This window comes from Microchirus variegatus, assembly GCF_963457635.1.
Source record: "Microchirus variegatus genome assembly, chromosome: 8".
Taxonomy (NCBI): domain Eukaryota; kingdom Metazoa; phylum Chordata; class Actinopteri; order Pleuronectiformes; family Soleidae; genus Microchirus; species Microchirus variegatus.
The window spans coordinates 18,583,536-18,603,315 of record NC_139809.1 but is presented as its reverse complement, the minus strand read 5'-3'; the positions used below and the strand labels follow the sequence as shown (position 1 = coordinate 18,603,315).

General features: G+C 42.4%; 1 protein-coding gene across 1 annotated transcript in view; it reads right to left on the bottom strand.

Moving 5' to 3' along the window:
* Positions 1–3,332: 3,332 nt before the first annotated feature.
* The window catches only part of magi2b (membrane associated guanylate kinase, WW and PDZ domain containing 2b), a gene marked incomplete at both ends in the record, with an annotated part of 135,880 nt that continues 119,432 nt past the window's right edge, over positions 3,333–19,780 (bottom strand). The window contains 10 exons of the mRNA XM_083894162.1: positions 3,333–4,009; positions 6,808–6,946; positions 7,319–7,462; positions 7,822–8,041; positions 9,886–10,183; positions 12,094–12,279; positions 14,331–14,579; positions 16,594–16,786; positions 18,517–18,608; positions 18,727–18,919. Of these exons, the coding sequence (XP_083750288.1) occupies positions 3,333–4,009; positions 6,808–6,946; positions 7,319–7,462; positions 7,822–8,041; positions 9,886–10,183; positions 12,094–12,279; positions 14,331–14,579; positions 16,594–16,786; positions 18,517–18,608; positions 18,727–18,919 (2,391 nt within the window). The remainder of the gene's footprint in view (positions 4,010–6,807; positions 6,947–7,318; positions 7,463–7,821; positions 8,042–9,885; positions 10,184–12,093; positions 12,280–14,330; positions 14,580–16,593; positions 16,787–18,516; positions 18,609–18,726; positions 18,920–19,780) is intronic.

Sequence of the window (19,780 nt, the reverse complement as noted above, 5' to 3'; positions counted from 1 at the left end):
GACCATTGTCACCTACAGCTGCTCGAACCACTGTGTGTTCTTTGTAGCATTGGTTAATTTGCATTTAGCATTTTTATATTATTACCAATGCTGTACATTTAGTTAGGCTTTGGCTGGTCGTCTAATACATTTTTAACCATCGCAGAGCCACACAGAGATAAACAACTGTTAAACGCTGAACTTAAACAAACCCAAAATCACTTTCTTTTCAACCCACTTGAGCCCTGTTTTGTTCCACTTGTAGTTTGAATGTGTGATATATATTCAACTTATAGTCATAGTTCTTTCAAAACCCTTTTGAACAAAGAAGACAAGTCAATGAAGTGGTGTATTAGTTCCTGTAGTTCCACACAAATATTCACTGTTCACTCACCTCCAATGGCAGCCATTTTGTCCTGCTTTAGCAGGAAAAGCACAGGTGTTTAACTGAGCAATCATTCATTTCATTGATTTCGTCTGTGATTTCCTTCCCCAAATGGCTGCTGTGCAAAAAGCCAGTTGCTAATCAAAGTTTTTCTTTTTTGGAGTCATGCGATTGTTTCAGCTCTTCGTGGAAAAACAATCCTCGCAGAAACACAGAGATATATTTTACACCATGTCAAGAGTTTATTTGACAGTATTTCAGAATATCTTTCAGTAAACAAGTTTTTTTCTATTTTTTAGCAAAATGTAATATATCAGTACTGTCGCATTTCATAAAAATAGTTGTTCACGTCTTTGAAACTACAGTATCAATGATACAGTAAACCATATTTGTAGGAATACAGCTGTACAGGGTGAATAGTACACAATTAACACTACACAGTTATACTTGATCTGATTGGGGATTTACTGTATGAACGTGCCACCCTTCACAGGTTTTGATAAAGCATTATTATCATCTTCTTTTTTTTCTGTATACAAAAACACTGAGAGCAGGCAGGAGGATGATGGTGGTCTGGGTGGAGACAAAGAGCTGGATGACATTTGCTTTCACCCTCTTCAGACTTGTGACATGTTTTTACCCAGAATCCATCGAGTTCAGTCCACATGATCCCTTTTTTTGTCCCAGTCTGCAGTTTGACAATAGGTTGACACCAGTTTACAAACCCTGCTGGGCTCTGCCATCATGCTGCATTCAACCAGTCACATTTTCAACAATGCACTGTGATTATTGTTATTTTTCTAACTCAAAATCTCTGGTGACTCTTTTTATTTTTTATTTTTTTTAATGAAAGCAAACAACTTGACAGGAAACAAATTATGTGAAAATGGAGGAATATAGGAGGACAGTGACTTACTGTAATAGCAGCATGCCTCCACAGTCCAAACGATGTATTGGTGTTTCACAGATTTCAAAAAATTTGGGTTCAGATTGAGAGTTCTGCCACTGTCTGCAGGTGTGTGTGTGTGTGTGTGTGTTCTTGTACTTGCGGCATATTGAGGACCAGTGAGGGTTTTTAACCAACAAAGTGAGGCCACTTTTACGAAGTGAGGACATTTTGGCCGGTCCTCACTTTGTTTTCATTGAAATCATTTCCTTAGCTTGTAAACATGCTATACACTTTTAACAGAGCTCCTCAATTTGGTACCAAAACCCGTTTTTCCAGCCCTGGTGTTTCACACACTTTTTGCTCTGGGGCTCCACCTGCAGACATTTTATGGTACTACACCCAGTAGTTCTTTATACATGTCATTCATGAAGTAGATATTTGCAATTTTGTTGATTTATAAAGTGGAAATGCTGGTCCTCACTTTGTCAGCACTTTTACCCTGTCCTCAGTATGCAGCAAGTACAAGAATGTGTGTGGAGTAGACAAATAAAGCAGAAATAACACTGACACAACAGAAACCATGGTCCACTTAGATAATAAACCCTGTCTCAGCTCCACTCTACCAGATCACGCTCTAAGAAGAGGATGTAATGCTACAGGCTACATCGGATCACCTCTTCAACACTACAAGGACAAGGGCAGTCAGAGACTTTGATAAGCTATAAAGCTGAGAGTGCATCAAGATTACTGTACATACTGCTCCATGTTAAGTCTGAAGGAAACAGGCTCCACAACTCAACAGGCTGCTGATATGTGTGCATGGTCATTAATATCTGCTTTGCATTCAGTTCCAAAAACAAATCACGACAGAGACGGCTCTGCATTAGTTTGAGCAAGGCACTCCGGCCCACCTCATGACCCTCGGCCTCTTCTTCCCCAACACCCATACCCATCTCCCACAGTGATGTGGTACGATTAGCACAGTAAAAGGCATAGAAATGGGAAATACTGTATAGACTGGACACACATTTGTCTGTCGAGCTTCAAAACGAATACAGCGCAGCTTTCGAACTCTGCACAATGACTGCATGGATGACTCGTGATCTCGCTGTGAACACAACTCAAAAAGGTTTCATGAGTTCTTACTGAAGCAACAGTTGTTAGTCACACAAAGGTTCCATCCAGTGAAGAAAAAAAAACATCTTCTTTGTCTCATCTGCACAGAGGAAGTCCTCCCTAAAGACACGTGAGTCCCTGTGTGATGACATGGTGGTTTACATCCATGCATACGACGACTGTCTCGCTCTGCAGTCTGGGTTTGGTGATGGTCACAGTCTTTGATATGTAGTCATCGAGGAGGCCATGGAAATAGTGTTTCTAAAATACTCTCCTGTGTGTGTGTGTGTGTGTGTGTGTGTGTGTTTTAATCCTTTCTTTACAATGTTTTAACTACAACAAGGCCTCAAAAAAAAACAAAAAAAACAGACAGGTATGTTTTTGAGATTACCAAATGTACATATTTTTCGCATCTTTACATTTACAGTATATGATATATTGGTAGGCGTGTGAGATCTTAGCATATGCTGGGCTAACCAGGCTGTCATGTGGCTCAGTCCTCCTCCTCCTCCTCCAGATTTGTAGTCTCGCTCTTTCAACTGCACAGAGCACAAATAAATCTCTTGGCTCTCTTACTGTACGTCTCTCTGCCATGAGGAGCCTTTTCCCATCTGAGTTTATGTTGCACTAACAAATGACAGCCATGGGAGTGGATAAGAGTGTGCATCAAAAGCACACCCCCACTCAAACTCAGACATTGCTGCTCCATCTGCGATCAGAGCAGTGACTCCTGCAGCCGAGGGTCCAAAATGCCTTTGCAGAGTCGTGTCCATCAGGTTTTACATTTACAATAACTGTGAGAGTTTCTCTGTTTTTAAGGTAGTGGGTGTAATAATCATACTGTAAGAACAAAATATGATTTCAGAAGTACATGGGAAACAAAAACAGGACAGAAAGAGAGAGGGAAGGGGGGCGGGAGATCTTCCAGACAGTGTGATCCAGTTCAAAACACCTAGATCCATTCTACCTGCTCACTGTGGAGGTCCAGGACCTCAGGGTACCAGGCAGTTTTTCAGAGCCGGGAACATTCCAGGGCCCAGGGGAGGCAGCTGTGCTCCTCACAGGACGCTCCTCCACAGTCTTGGAGGGGCAGCAGAGCCCACTGTGGCCACTGGCTCTCTCCTCTTCTCTGGGGAACACACCTCTGGACACCGGCCTCTCCTGGAGGCTGACATGTCCATCCCCGCTGGCCAAAGAGGCTCCATTGGAATTCACACTCACATATGTGTCCCACGGCCACACGGTGCCCATCACCTGCGTGTGCAGGCCCTTTCTTTCACAGCAGGGGGAGCAAGCCTCCTTTTGCCTCTCACGTCTTTCAACTGACCTCCCCAGGAAAGCTTTAGGAGGCAAAGCCCGAGGCTGTCTGTCGCCGGGTCCACAGTCCGCCTCTATCAGCCCCCTGACAATGCACTTCTGCTGGGTGGACCTGCCACCTGTAGCCCCTCTAATGGAGCCATGGTCTGTCAGCTGTGGAGCTTTGTCTGCCATGCACACTGTGGCCTCTAGAGGGAGATGATGAGGGGAGTCTGGGGCTGAGGCTGGATGGGATGAGAGCAATGGATTGGGGTGGGGCTCGAGGGTCACTTCCTGCAGGGCAGCGTGGGCTGTAGAAAGGGAATCCCAGGGGCCGATACAGTCTGTCATGGAAGAAGAGATGTCAATCAGGTGGGCTGAGACGGAAACAGAGAGGCACGACCAGCATGCACATGCGTACAGAGAGAGAAGGAGAAAGAAAGATGTACATAATAACACAGTGACACGTCATATCCTGATAAATGACAGGCAAACCTGCATGCACGCGCAAAACCCCTGACCACTGATGTCTACAACTTAATGACTCCTTACACTCACACTTCCCACACTTTACCGAGCACACCAGGGAACTACAGTGGCCTTCATGTACCAAAAAGGTTAACAGTAAACTCTGGCTGCTGAACAAAGATGGCGGGCCTCTGTGAAGCAAGGCCTGGCCTCAATACATGAGAAGAATGCTGTTTGAAATTGTCTCTTTTATACAGGAGGACACATTTATAGAGATTTATAATGAACTCACACCACAGACAGTGAGACATATGTAACTGCTACATAATAAAACAATAAACACTAGAAATAATTTGTGTGTTCAGGGTTCAATGATATTGTGCTGTACATAACATAAAATAAAATCATTAAAAATATATATTATACATAATATACTGTATTTCCACCCCTTAAAGGTGCCATATGTAAGAATGTGGCCAAAAACGGTTACTACATTCAAATTCAAAAACTTTTTGGTTTCGTTTTCTGACGTAACTGGCAACCCGTGGTGGCTCGGCAGCTGAGACTCTACTGACTGCAATGATATAATAGACGGCGGTAGGTGGCGCCACATGCCAAAACATGATTTCAAAACATAAACATGATTTGCAGTCTGCAAAATAATTTTTTTAATGCAAATATTTTGTCTGTACTGTTGTTGTTGGTGAGTTCAGTTTGTTATATGAACATTATTCCTGAGTCTCTGTGACATATTAGGAGGATTGTCCAGTTGCTTTAGATTTATTATATAATGCACCCATTAAATATATACAAATATTACATTTCTGCAACAAAAGCCTGGTCCATTTTACATGCAGGACCTTGAAGTATCCATGACTCCAGATGCAGACGTGTGACAGCTTCAAAACACTGAACATCTTAATGCTGTGTGGACTGATGCTTTGCTCATGATGATAATATTTCATCTGCAAGGTCATTTTATACATGTGTTGTTGTTTTTTCACCACACCACAGACGACAAACACACACATCTCTCTCATGCATAAACACATGAGCATGCACACACACACACAGATGCCTGCCTAGACTATAAACACACACACACACACACACACACACACACACACACACACACACACGCACACAGAGCACAGAGTCATCAGTATGAAGAGGGAGACATGCAGTTTTTTCACAAACCGTGTCTTTAGAGTGGCCCATGAGGAAGAAATAGGGGGAGCTTAGTGTGTCACCTTTCATGCACATGGATAGGTTGGGAGGTACCATTCCTGAGGGAAGGCAAGTAAAAGCCTATGCCAATCATTAGACTTAAAGCAGAGGGGTTAAAACACATGACGGCTTATTATTCGACGGTCTCATCCTTTTGTTTTAAATGCATGTGACGGAAAAGAAGAACAGACAGGAGCAAAGTGCTGAAAGATATTAATGCATGTTATTAGTTTTGCAGTAAAAGACAGCATTTCTAGGAAGAGACTTCTTTGTCTAGTGAGAGAGAGAGAGAGAGAGAGAGAGAGTTCGGATCTGATACGGACATCTTTTCTGAGTGATCCAATCACATACGGACAGTGTTAAGCACAACTGTTCACACATGGGATTAAATGTGTCCTGAATGCGTCGCCTGTGCCCACATGTGATGGTATATCTCATGTCCTGCCTCTGTACGCAAACAAAAGTGAGGTCTGACTGTGTGGATGTGACACATCCATCAATCCAGGGTTGTGGGAGGGGCTGGAAAGGTGGAGTCGAGAGGAGCTGAATCAAAGCTCTATGAAATAAGATTTTAAAGCTCCAGTGCAGAACTTCTAGCACCAATGAGGAAGTCTGAGTCAACACTAGTCCACTGCCCCCCAGTTTATTTTTAGAAGTAAACTCTTTGTCTTGTCTTTTCCGCCTCGACAAGGAGAGAACAAGGCAACAGTGATTGTGGGGACACAGGGAAAACACTCTGCGGTGGAGCAAGTTGTCTTTCAAATGGAAGGTCAAGGGTTTGATTCCCAGCTCTGCTCATCTATATGCCAATGTGTCCACGGGCAAGACCTTGACCACAAGTTGCTCCTGTGTGAAATTGGTTTGAAAAAAGTGTGACAGAAAGAGAGCGGCACATGTGTTGTATGAATGGGTTAAATAAATAAATACTGTAAATTCATGGTTATACAAAATTAAAATATGATAAAGGTGTTTAAAAGGGGTAAATATTGATAAAAATGTTGTGTTTCATTGTTGAGAGATGTCCACTCAAACCTGTATGTTTTATTTTAGTTTGGCCACAGTGTGCAAAGTGTTAGATGGGAAAGAGAAAAATAAAGTACCAAAGACACAAGTATGAAACATGGTCATTGTTGAACCAGTGGAGCTACAAATACAGGCCATTTACCATTTAATGTTGTTCTGACAACAATCTAAAGCTCATAAATAAGCTGTCGGAAGTAAATTTAGTGCAGATTCCACTTTGATGGGTGAGTGACAAGGAAAAAAGAAACCCTGAGTGGATCAGTGTTGATACAGTGAAACTGCAGAGGTGAAAGAGGTGAAGAACCTGGCCTCATTTTTCCCTTTTTCTCTGTGGTCAGGTATGAAGACGCACTCCTGTACTTAGCACAGTCCACTCATGAATGGATCACTCGTGATAGGATGTAAACACCATGATGGAGCTCACCATATTCTGGCACCTGTCCTGTGCCTCTCTTCAGCAGCAGCCGGACCCTCCTGCCTCCCGCTTTGATCAGTTCAATGGCACGGGCATGAGTCATGTCTCGAGTGCTGTCCCCATTAATCTCTATGATCTGATCCCCCACCTGAAGGAGGAGGACACAGAGAGGACAGGTTTCGGTGTCTGTCAAACTGCATTCATTCACACCAAAGTTGGCTTTTCTCCACAACCACTGGAGCAACGACCGAGTGCCACTAAGTGTCTTGTTCAAACGCACTTAAACAAGAGCATCTGAGGGGAAGAAAGCAGGAGCTAACTCCATCAAGAGCACTTACTCACTTCCTCCATTTTCCAACCTGTAAGCCATACCTGCCTCATGAGGACAATGTTTGTAAACATATAATCCATGTTCTGCTAACATTTAAAACACCATTATCCTATGAAATGTCTCATTATATCAATATCTCAATAATCTCTCAAACACAGCAGGTTCACTTCATCATCTCCATCTCCTCACCCTCATCCTCCCGTTTCGTATGGCAGGACCGTCCTCGGCGAGGCGCAGGACAAACAAATCCATCTTGTACTCTCTGCCCCCGCGGATACTGAAGCCGAAACCTTTCGCACTTTTCTCCAGCTCCACCGTGAAGTAATCAAAGTCCTGCAGAAGAGAATTTACAGAAGAGCAAATAACAGCGTGTGACAAAAACTACACACTATGGCAGCACCAGAGGTCACCCAGTTTTAAGAAACCTGATAGATGGTGATAAATCACCAAAACTTTATTTAGCTAACTTAAATACTGACTTTCTTGTATTTCACTGCAGTTCAGTCTTTATTTCTATGTAAAATATATAAGAAAGTAATGAGAAAATCAGCTGAACATATCGGACAATAACAATCTAATCATTACATATTGACCACAGGATGTTCTGAAGAAAATCCATTTTGGCTGACCTCTAGACATAAGCACAAAAAGTGAGAGCTTTCTGCTCAAAGCAGCATTTGTCTGATGGTCACCTGTGGTCTGAAGTCAGCAGGGATCCCCAGAGGGAACTGTGCAGCTGCAGGATGCTGTCTGAAGTCCAGAAGACCAGGCGGGTGTCTGTAGTCCAGAGTGGGAGGCTGGCGATAATCAGTAACCGGTGGGTGGCGATAATCGACTGGAGGTTGCCTGTAATCAGTGAATGTAGGGTGACGGAAGTCAGGTTTGACATCCTGTCTGGCTTTTACCTCTGACCTGTGAGAGTAATCACATTAATAAAAAAAAAAAAACAACAGCTTAGTTTACAACATGAAGGATGAGGGCATGCAGCCAAGGACCATCACCAGGAAAAAGACAGAAATATCACTCTGTGTTTTAAGACTTTTGTCAGAACACACACACACACACACACACACACACACACACACACACACACACACACACACACACACACACACACACATACTTGTACTTGCTGCATACTGAGGACCAGCATTTTCACTTTATAAATCAACACAATTACAAAAATCTACTTCATGAACGACATCTACAAAGAACTACTGCTTGCAGTACCATAAAATGTCTGCAGGTGGAGCCCCAGAGCAGAAACGGCTGTAAAAAAGTGAGGACCGGCCAAAATGTCCTCACTTCGTAAAAAGGACCTCACTTTGTTGGTTAAAAACCCTCACTGGTCCTCAGTATGCCGCAAGTACAAAAACACACACACACACACACACACACACACACACACACACACACACACACACACACACACACACACACACACACACACACACACACACACACATACACGATCGCCAGGTTCCTGCATTATAGAAGTGATGTATAGGTAAATTATTCACTGAGTGGTTGTTACACAACAGCCTGAGACTGAGAGTTTTCTCTTTAACGTTCTGTCATGCAAGGACAGGATGACACACACACAGTTTTATATCTGGCATATCTGGTTTGAAAACTCCCGCTTCTTTTTCCAGCTACTTAGACACAAATAATAATAATAATCATATCATTTAGATATCATGTTTTAAGCAAAAAAACACAAAGGCAAGGAAACAAAATCCAGAACACCAAAAGCAAAACAAGTGGACAATTAATGAAGCAAAAATGAATGAAAGATAAGTAAATAAATAAAAGCAATAAAATGTTGTTCTAAAGATGACAGGACAACTTCACATGAAGGCAAGTCACGAAAAATGGGTTTTAAGGGGTGATTTAAAAGAATTCACTGAATCTGTCAGCTTGATTATCGCCACAGAAGTTTCAAAGTTGAAAGGCCCACAGTGTGTCATGATCCTTTATATTTAAAGGAGCATTAAGTAATTAATCTAAAGCAACTGACCATAAAATCCTCTTAATATGTCCCAGACTCAGGAATAATGTTCATATAACAAACAGAACTCACCAACAACAACAGTACAGACAAAATTTTTGCATTAAAACATTTTTTTTGCAGACTGCAAATCATGTTTATGTTTTGAAATCATGTTTTGGCATGTGGCGCCACCTACCGCCGTCTACCAATCATTGCAGTCAGTAGAGTCTCAGCTGCCGAGCAACCACGGGTTGCCAGTTACGTCAAAAAACGTAACCTAAAAGACCTCGGTATTTTGAATTTGAATGTAGTAACTGTAGTAACATTCTTACATATGGCACCTTTAAAGCTTTAGTGCTGGACTTTAAACATAAGGAAATGTCCACTACATTCAAACGTCTCACTACAGTGATTTGTTTGAACAGACCGAAGAAGATGGAGGCAACTGGAACATGATAAAGTTTCTCCTGGTATAAATGCTATATGTCCCCGCCCGCCCTTGCACTGCTGCTGTATACACACAAACGCTCCCTCAGTCAGGTCTGATAGTTTTGCTTGACAGAGCCTGTTGTCAGGCGAAGGAAGCGGCACACAAATAATGTAGAAATAGAAATAATAAAAATGTGCACTGGAGGTTTATGTCTCAGGCCCAGCCATGGATGGATCTAAGGGTGAGTGCAGGAGTATAAATGATCACAGTGTGGAGTTCAGGGACAGGTGTGTCATCTTCTCACCAAATCTCACCAAACAAGAGCGTCCCTCTTACCTGCCGTCGTGAAGGTAGAGCTGTGGAGGGAGGCCAGAGGGCTGGATCACCGGGCTTTGCTGGTTCACAGCCGATGCAGGGTGTGAGGTTGCTGGTGGAGGAGGCCCGGTCAATGTTTGACTTGTCTGAACGAGCGCCTGGCCGGGCTGGACGGCTGCTTGACCTGGCTGTGTGGCTGCTGTTTGGCCAGGCTGGATGCCTCCTTGGCCTGGTTGGGCTACAGGACTGGGCTGGGTCTGTGGGCTGTGTTTCTGAGTCAACGGGCTCTGCTTCTCTGAGCTGGGTCCAGAATGGGAACCTATGTGTTCACAGAAGATGAGTAAAAAAAAGTGTCAGACTCTGAGGGGAGGGGCCTAGAAACCATAAAAAAAGAAATTCCCAAGTCTGCACCACTGCTGTTATTGAGTTATTCTAATGTATTTAACCAGGTTAAACAGTCAGGGTTTGAGGAAGCTGGATAATCAGCATCTTTGTCACAAGAGGAGAGAGTGGGAAGAACATGTGTACATACTCCTTTCAATTGTTTGGCCTGATTTTGGACATTGAGAGACAAATGTTATTTTAAATATGTGTTATACTGTACAAATGTCTAATTTAAAGGTGCATTATGTAATAAATATAAAGCAACTGGCCATAAAATCCTCCTAATATGTCACAGAGACTCAGGAATAATGTTCATATAACAAACTGAACTCACCAACAACAACAGTACAGAGAAAATACTTGCATTGAAAAAAATATTTTGCAGACTGCAAATCATGTTTATGTTTTGAAATCATGTTTTGGCATGTGGCGCCACCTACCGCCGTCTACCAATCATTGCAGTCAGTAGAGTCTCAGCAACCGAGCAACCACGGGTTGCCAGTTACGTCAGAAAACGAAACCTAACAGACCTCAGTATATTGAATTTGAATGTAGTAACTGTTTTTGACCACATTCCTACATATGGCACCTTTAACTTTGTGTACAACTGCAGGGTTTTTCTAAATCTAAACCTTTTTGTTTTTCTTCATTTTTTAATTTGTTTAAGTATTTTAACATTAAACAGTAAATTGTAAAAAAAAAACAGCCAGATATTGAAAGGAATTATTCTGGAAAAATGGGCAAAAGCATTAACTCACAGGACATTTTCTGCTCCTTTTATGGTAAAAATGAGCCAACAATAATGTCCAGACAGACATTTTGGACATTGGTTTAGGTGTTAAATGGTTAAGAATACCACATAATTATCTGCTGAGTAGCTTCACCTTTATATGAAGCACATAAAGACTACGGTGTCCCAGTGTCATGAAACAAGTGTGCCAAAATCAGGCTGTGACTAAAACATCACACAGTTTCTGTTTTACTTTGACTTTGCTGAAAAAAAAAAAGATATATATCGTATATATCACCATATAATAATAATAATATAATATCACTGCCTTCCTTTATTACATGGATCAGTCTTTGTACATTTGACGTTTTATAAAAATGTAATATACATAAATTACACTAAATAAATGAATTATATTGGACAAGGACAAAACAACTAAACAAGCCACCACTGAAAAAGGAGGACTTTTCAGTGGACACACATGTGTCAAACTCAAGGCCTGGGGGCCAGATGTGGCCCGCCACGTCATTTTATGTGGCCCGCGAGTGATTAATTGGTCTTAAAAATCTGTGTTAAAACAGGTCTATGCTGCTTTAAAGCGTGCTTAAACTACATTTCCCACAATGCACGGTGATTGCGTTACCCACAAAGTGACGGCACCGCCACTAGATCGCAGTGTATCATTGTATATGCATCATGCGACGAGTGAAATTGAATAAGTAATAAATACAGAAAGTTATTTAGCAATATGTTACAGAGTAGTTACCTTTATTTTACATTATATTAGGTTACATTTAGTTACATTTATTCTGTATGAAGGTTACATCTGGTCCTTTGAGGGTAACCATTATGCTGATGTGGCCCTCAGTGAAAATGAGTTTCACAGCCCTGCTATAGCACACAGAGCATTTACCACGTGACATGAATGACTGAGGGATGAGACATTTAAGATACTGTTTCTAACATGTATGTGTTATATTTTTACAATCAGAAATAGAAGCATTCCTTTGCAGCCATTGCTATTTTTATTTTATTTTTTAAAAATTAAGAGTAAAGTTTAACTTGATTCCTCCACAAACCTCACATTGAATTCCCTGTCACACACAAAGACTTACCCTCCTCTGGTATAATGTGCAGTGTGACTGTGAGTCCTGCATCTTTAATGAGTTTGACGATGTCTGCGTGCGGCATGCTGATGATGGACTGTCCGTTCACCGCCAGGATACGGTCGCCCACCTTCAGCTTCCCACATCGGTCCGCTGGGCTGCCCTCGATGATCCGTCCGATTTTATGAGGCACAGCTGGAAGAAGACAGACGTCATCTATGAGCCTCACAATTATGTATTTTTATAATTACGTAGAGACAATATACAACACATATATTTTTGAGTGGAACAGATGCTGACTGACTCCACACATCCTAACAGATTGTAACCAATTAATGAATGCATTGTCACAAAAATGAAAAATGTCAGTCATCAGTGGCGTGGACAGGTCTGTAAAAACACCATCCAATCATAATGAACGGCCGTGATGCATCAATCAAACAGCTGTATGCCCCTCCCCCTCTTCATGCACTAGTCGTGACAACACCAGCGCTAAATCAAACAAGACAATGGTTTTTGGGGAAAAGTTTGACGCAGATCGATCGTATTTGTTTTTCATCATCACGTTGATGAGTGAACAAGTATCCAAAAAAATTAGCGTCACAGAAAAGTGCAGAAAGTTACCGATCCTGCTCAGTGCTTGTGAATCCTGTGCTCTGGAGGTGGAGTTTTCCAGGATCTCTAACCCTACCTTTAAGTTCAAATAATGTTCTGCAGTGATTTTGGTGTTGGAAATCCTTTGAGTATCACTTTACTTTATTTTGATAGTCCATTAGGGCTGCAACCATTAGCTTTCTGATTTCCTTCAGTTTTTAAACTCTATTTTATTTATATAGTCCTACATCACAAACACAATTTGCCTCGAAGGGCTTTACAGTCTGTACAGCAAGTGAGAGCCTGTCCTTAGACCCTCTGTCCTTAGACCCTCTGTCCTTAGACCTTATGTCCTTAGACATTCTGTCCTTAGACCTTATGTCCTTAGACCCTCTGTCCTTAGACCCTCTGTCCTTAAACCCTCTGTCCTTAGACCCTCTGTCCTTAAACCCTCTGTCCTTAGACCTTCTGTCCTTAGACCCTCTGTCCTTAGACCTTATGTCCTTAGATCCTCTGTCCTTAGACCCTCTGTCCTTAGACCTTCTGTCCTTAGACCCTCTGTCCTTAGACCCTCTGTCCTTAGACCTTCTGTCCTTAGACCCTCTGTCCTTAGACCTTCTGTCCTTAGACCCTCACATCCAGTGAGGAAAAAGGAGCATTTCACAGATCAATAACATTAATAACGTTCTGGTTTCTTTGCTCCATGTAAATCATTAAAACTCAATCCTTTTTGGTTTGTGGACAAAAACAATACATTTAAGAAAATCATAATTTACATATTTGACAAATACTGGTCAATATTTTTTGCCATTTTCTGACATTTTGAATGAACAGATTACTTGATTATAAAAGTTAATCGTTAAAGTTACAGCTCTCATCAATCGTTAACTCTACTAATAATCCACAGATATTCAGTATCATGTCAACAGATAATCAGTTGACATTTATTTCACTTTAATTAGATGGTGCTGACACACAGTTACACATGTAAGTGACAGACTAATTAGAAGCAGATAGTCAACTAATACAGTGACAGAATCTGGCAGAATCTAGAGTGAAGAAGTTAAATGTTGACTCTTTTGTTCGGTATCTGTAGACCAACACAGTTACACAAACCCACCACACGAGGCAGCAGTGGACTTTTCTCTTTGGTGTGGGGCAGTGATTGATATACAAACTTCAACCATATTCTCCAAATATAAATATATATAATATAATATAATAATATTAAATAATCATAAGCAGGTGCAGTGATTTTAACTATCCCTTACGTGTGTCACATGACCTGGTTTCATCAATTCATTGTGTTTGTGAACAGAGTAGTTCTTCTAACCCTCTGAATAATACATGAATACAAATAAAATCTTGACATGAAGTAGAAGAACAAATGAATGTCAGTTTGGCCCCAGATAATGAGACTGTTGATTAAGAGTGGAAACACGACTCAAGGGGAGATGAAGCCCACTGGTTATTAGTAAAACACATATCATGGACATCAGGCTTCTAACCCTAACCCAGCACAGGGAAAAATATAGATTTCTTATAAGTGCATGTATTCGTTTTTCTGACACTGGCCGCACACATCATGCTGACTCCCCCTCATTACATATGTCAAGTTACCCGTGCACAATCACAGCACTCGGCCAACTCACTGATGACGGCGGCGTTCTCCGGTCTGTTCAGGGAGCTGATGATGACAAAGCCGAAGCCCTCGTTCTCCTTGCGGTGAATGACCACATCGCTGGTTAGCAGCGTGGACGCCTCTGGGGGAGAGGTGACAGCGGGGGCAGCAGCAGCAGCAGCAGCCGGAGGTCCCGACGCCGAGGCTGCGTCGCTGCGCGGGGAGCTGTGCTGTGTCGACACTGAGCCTGGACTGCGGCCGTTCACTGGACACGGTTCACCTGAGGGACGAGAGGGCATGACAGGAAGCATAAAGCACACCGTGTGACATGGATCTAATAAACTTAAAGTATGATGCAAACAGGCTGTCTAATGATGACGTCCACTGAATCACAAGCTGTGACACAAGTCGTCAGCTTTGTCATTAACTGTCACCAGATTAAAAGAGCAAAAACAGTGGTGAACAGCAGGAGAATATTGTTGCGTCCATGTCAAAATCTAAAGAAGAGGCTGTGAATCCATGGTCAACACATGGTCTCCCACATACCAGCATTCCATTTATGTTTTGCCTCAAATGTGTTTGATTGTGTCTTCATCTATCAGACATGAACATGACAGTGGCCATGTTTTAACCTCTCTCACAGGACAAAGCAGGAACAAGTCCAAGTCCAGTTGTGTTCAGTGAGAAGCTTCACAGACACAAGGGCCACAAACGTGGACTCCTCTGGTCAGGGAACTGTCGGGGAATTACAGCGGCCAACACTCTTTTCTGACTGATTTTCCTTCTTCTAATCATAATCATTTTGGACAGGCTGTGCACTGAGGGGTGTCATGCTGAAGTCTTCTCCTCCTCAGTCTCATTGTCTTCATCATACACTCTAAGACATCAAAGTACGAGACTGTTTGTTTGTACCTCTAAAGAAACATTTCTGCACCCCTAGTGACAAATGTGCCTGTACACACTGAGAAAGGATACGGTACAACTAGAGCGACAGCAAAAGGTACAGTCTAGTACAGTGGTTCTCAAAGTTTTGATACCTGAGGGCCAATTTAGGAACCCAATATTGGACTGAGGGCCGCCAAAGGACAAAAAAGAAAAAAAAAACAGAACGAAATCCCATTTGTAATAATTTTAATGACCAGATTGCAGTTATACAATTTAGTTTTAAGTAATATAAGTTAATATAATAACGCTTTATAATTTACTGGGTAATTACCCAGTATTTTGGCCATTGTTCTTACCTTCTAATTAAAGGTTAATACCAAGTAACACATTTCTGTTACCATATATTTACTGGGTAAATAGCTAGTAATTGGAGGCTGTAGCTACCTGCTTATTACCAGCTTATAACCCAATAATACACTAAAATTCACCAGGTAAATACCCAGTATTTTTGTTTACACTTATTGGTCTGTATCCAGTAATGTCCAATAAACATTTAACAAGCTTAGTACCTCCTGGATTAAAACTATCAACTGTAATTCATTGCGGGCCGCCAGAAATGTTTCTGCGGGCCGTCATTGGCCCCCGGGCCACACTTTGAGAACCAATGGTCTAGTACTTTGATTTCTACATGTGTGTAGCTCCGGCTCAAAGTTCTCCACCCAACTGTTCTCTCATTCTTCTGCATTTGGAGTTATTTGGGCAAAGCCATTCTTTGTTTGTGTAGAAAAATTCCGCTTCAAAATGCAAAGTGCAGGCTGTGGCTGGGTCGATCATTTGGGCTGCTGCAGAAACATGGAGGCTGAAGATGAAGGAAAAACAACCTCACCTTCACTGCATATAAAAGGTCAATTCTCGGGCTACGGAAACCATACAGTTCCTTATTTTAAACTGATATACACTTATACAAACATGCCCGTGCGTAGTTTATTCAATATCTGCTGATAAACAAAGGAAGCTGTTTGAGAAATCAGACATCGACATTCAACAGCACACTTCACTGACAGAGAGTCCCTGCTGCAGGTAAAGTCTAACTGCGCTCGTCTGGTTGTTCGACAGCTAAGACGCTTGTGTGACCACACGCTCTTACAGCTGTAAAGACAAACAACAGAGTCCACACGACAATAAACAAAAGCATAGATGCATGCATGATCTGCTGCTCCAGAGAAGCCGTGTGGGAGAGATGAACACACTGAACCCACACACAGACTGTCAGCATGTGTGCCCTGACCAAGTCGTCTCTTTTCCCTGTGATGCCAGTGAAATGTGCAGCATGTTCCTCAGTCTCTGAAAGTGTGAAAACAAACAAACAAACAAACAAACAAACAAACAAACAACAAAAAAGTACTCACCAGGCATTTGCACTCTCCTCCTCACTGTCAGGCTGACTTGTCCGTTGCGAGCAGCTGCATGCATCAAGTCTATTACGTATTTGTGTGGTTTCCCAGCAACCACGTTCTTGTCCACAGAAATGAGCTCATCCCCAGGTCGAAGCCGACCATCGCGCTCCGCGGGTGTGTTCTCTATGATGGCACCAATAACAATCTGTTCAAAAAGACAATCGATATTAGCAGCGTAGACGGAGGTGACGAGGGGGAGACAGAGACACAGTGGAATCACTCTGCCGCGTTCCGTCTGCGTCACAGTTTGCATGCTTTTGTACACTAGCACACGTTAGCAAGGCGTTATGTCAGTATGGGCGGAACTGAGCAGTTAGAGGGTCAGGGTCAAAGTGTGTGTGTGTGTGTGTGTGTGTGTGCATGGCCCGGGACACACTGGTCTGACAACCAAACACAAAGCAACTACACCTGTGTGAGAGGAAATCACTTATCCTTACCAGCAGGTGGCAACAGTCTGTGCTCATCATTCATTCACTCATTCTCACCACCTTAACCTCCACATGAGGCCAATCCCAGCAGACACAGGGCGAACAGCAGGGTTACACCCTGGACACAGAGACCAACAATTTAGAACATCCAATTAACCACTGCATATTTTTGGACGGCGGGAGGAAACCGGAGAACCCGGAGAAAACCCACACACAGACAGGGAGAACATGCAAACTCCTCAGTCCAACCGGCAAAACCACTGTGAACCGCAGTGCTAGTAGCCGCTTTATCACCATGTGACCCTGTAGTGAAAAAGAGACGCCTGGAGACGTCTGCATACAAACTGCATGGATAGCAAAATTATTTTAACTTGATCAATGTCTGGAAATTGAATGAGGAAGGTGTGAAAGAAGATTCATATACATATACTATATGTATATATATACACTACCAGTCAAAAGTTTGGACACACCTACTAGTTTTAATGATTTTCTTAACATTGCAGATTCTCACAGAAGGCATCAAAACTATGAATGAACAAAGGAATTATGTAGTAAACAAAAAAGTGTGAAATAACTTATCATTTTAGATTCCTCAAAGTAGCCACTCGTGGCCTTGATTACTGCTTCGCACACTCTTGGCATTCTCTCGATGACCTTCATGAGGTAGTCGCCTGAAAGGTTTTCCTGCAGCCGTGAAGGAGTTCCCAGAGATTCTGAGCACTTGTTGGCCCTTTTGCCTTCACTCTGCAGTGTCCACACTTTTGACTGGTAGTGTATATACATATATGATATATCTTGGTGTGTAACCTCAATGTCAACAACGGCATCATGTGCCATCACGTCATGTGTCTTGCCCAGGAACACAGCGACATGTAGACGACCGACGCAGGGAATCAAACCCACAACTCGCTCTACAACCGAGCCGACATGGTCCCAAACATGGTAAGATGTAAACACCTTAGCTTGACTAAAATTGTACAAATACAGATAATGTGAATACTACAACATTTATACATTTAGTCAGACTCACTCTGGAGGAAAACAGCAAGATAAACATGACCAAATCCAGAATGACAATGAGAGTTTATGTACTGCCAGCACAAATAAATGACTATCTCAAAGTTCAAGGATAGTCAAAGGACTCAGAAATCATATAATACTAAAAGGCTGAAGGAGGGGGGGGAGGGCATATTGCCACCCAGCAGAGTGGAGGCTGACTAAATAAATCAATTCCCTGCTAGTGTTTGTATTCTAGGACAAGGACAGCGGTCCAATTAAACAGTAGCATAGCTTTAGTTTGTCCCAGGCCTGTGAACTGAGGCTGAATGAAGAGTGTGAGATGAGGTTAGGTGTGTGGGTCAGACGAGGTCGGTGTATATGAGGTCAAAAATGTGTGAGGTCCAGCCCGTCCCATACGAGCCTTGTCACGGGCGTCCGGACTCACAGCCTGCACGGCCTCGTCTCCGCCCAGGATGCGGAAGCCGAACCCAGTCTTCTCCCTCAGCAGGTGCACCTCCACCTCTTCATACTCGGGACCTGACACAGATATTACAGGTGGATTACAGGTGGATTAAAGGTGGATTACAGGTCACCATGTTGAGTGCGACACGATGCTCTCTGGTGCCCTGAACTACACTGTAGAAAGTGAACTCACGTCTGCTTTCGTAGATTGCCCTGGACTTCTCATAAAGGTCATACGGATCCGGTTTGTTGAGGTCGAAGCCCTCAGTTGAGTCGGGCACAGAGGTGCGGTGCTGTGGCTGGTTTGGAAAGGACGTGCCAGGCGGCAACACTGGGCCAGACAGGTTTGCCTGGGGGCTGCCATGTGGGTCCCACTGCTCAGTCAACTACAAGGAAAACAACAGAGAAAGATTTAAAACTTGACGCTTTCTATGCACAGCAATCTTCTTATAAGTGTCGGCTGGATCAATGAAACAAAGAAAAATACGAAAGTGTGACTATTTTCAACTAAAAACATGTCACAAAAACAACTGGAGCTAATCAACTAAACGTGTTTACTAGAAACTCGATTTTCCGCTCTATTTTAACTATGCAGCAACAAGCCCAGAGTGCTGCACAACCAGACGGACGTTATTTGTTGACTGGTTGCTGCTTGATATGACAGCATTATGCACTTTGATGCATCCCAAGAATATAACACGAATATCATTGTAATTGTACACAGCAATCTGATGCCTCTAACCTGAATTTACTGTATAATAATAAACCACTCTGATCTATCTATCTATCTATCTATCTATCTATCTATCTATCTATCTATCTATCTATCTATCTATCTATCTATCTATCTATCTATCTATCTATCTATCTATCTATCTATCTATCTATCTATCTATCTATCTATCTATCTATCTATCTATCTATCTATCTATCTATTAGCAGGATTAAGTGCAGCTCTTTGTTTACATTTTCCAGTCTGAGAATGAGGACGAGAGGGCAACGCTGTCCCAGTATCTCAAATGCAAACAGCGGTATCCATTTTGCATGTTAATGCTGTGGATTTGCATATTTAACATAACGGCCCTTTAAGCTTAATTTCCTTGCTCCTGTGACTCTGTAAGATTAGCCACGATCAACCTTTTGAGGCTACAGCACTTCAAACTCGCCGTTTCACTGAGGTCTGCTTATTGAATATTCTGTAATGTGAAGTGTGTGATTTGCACTTTTTTTTTACTAGGGAGGAATGA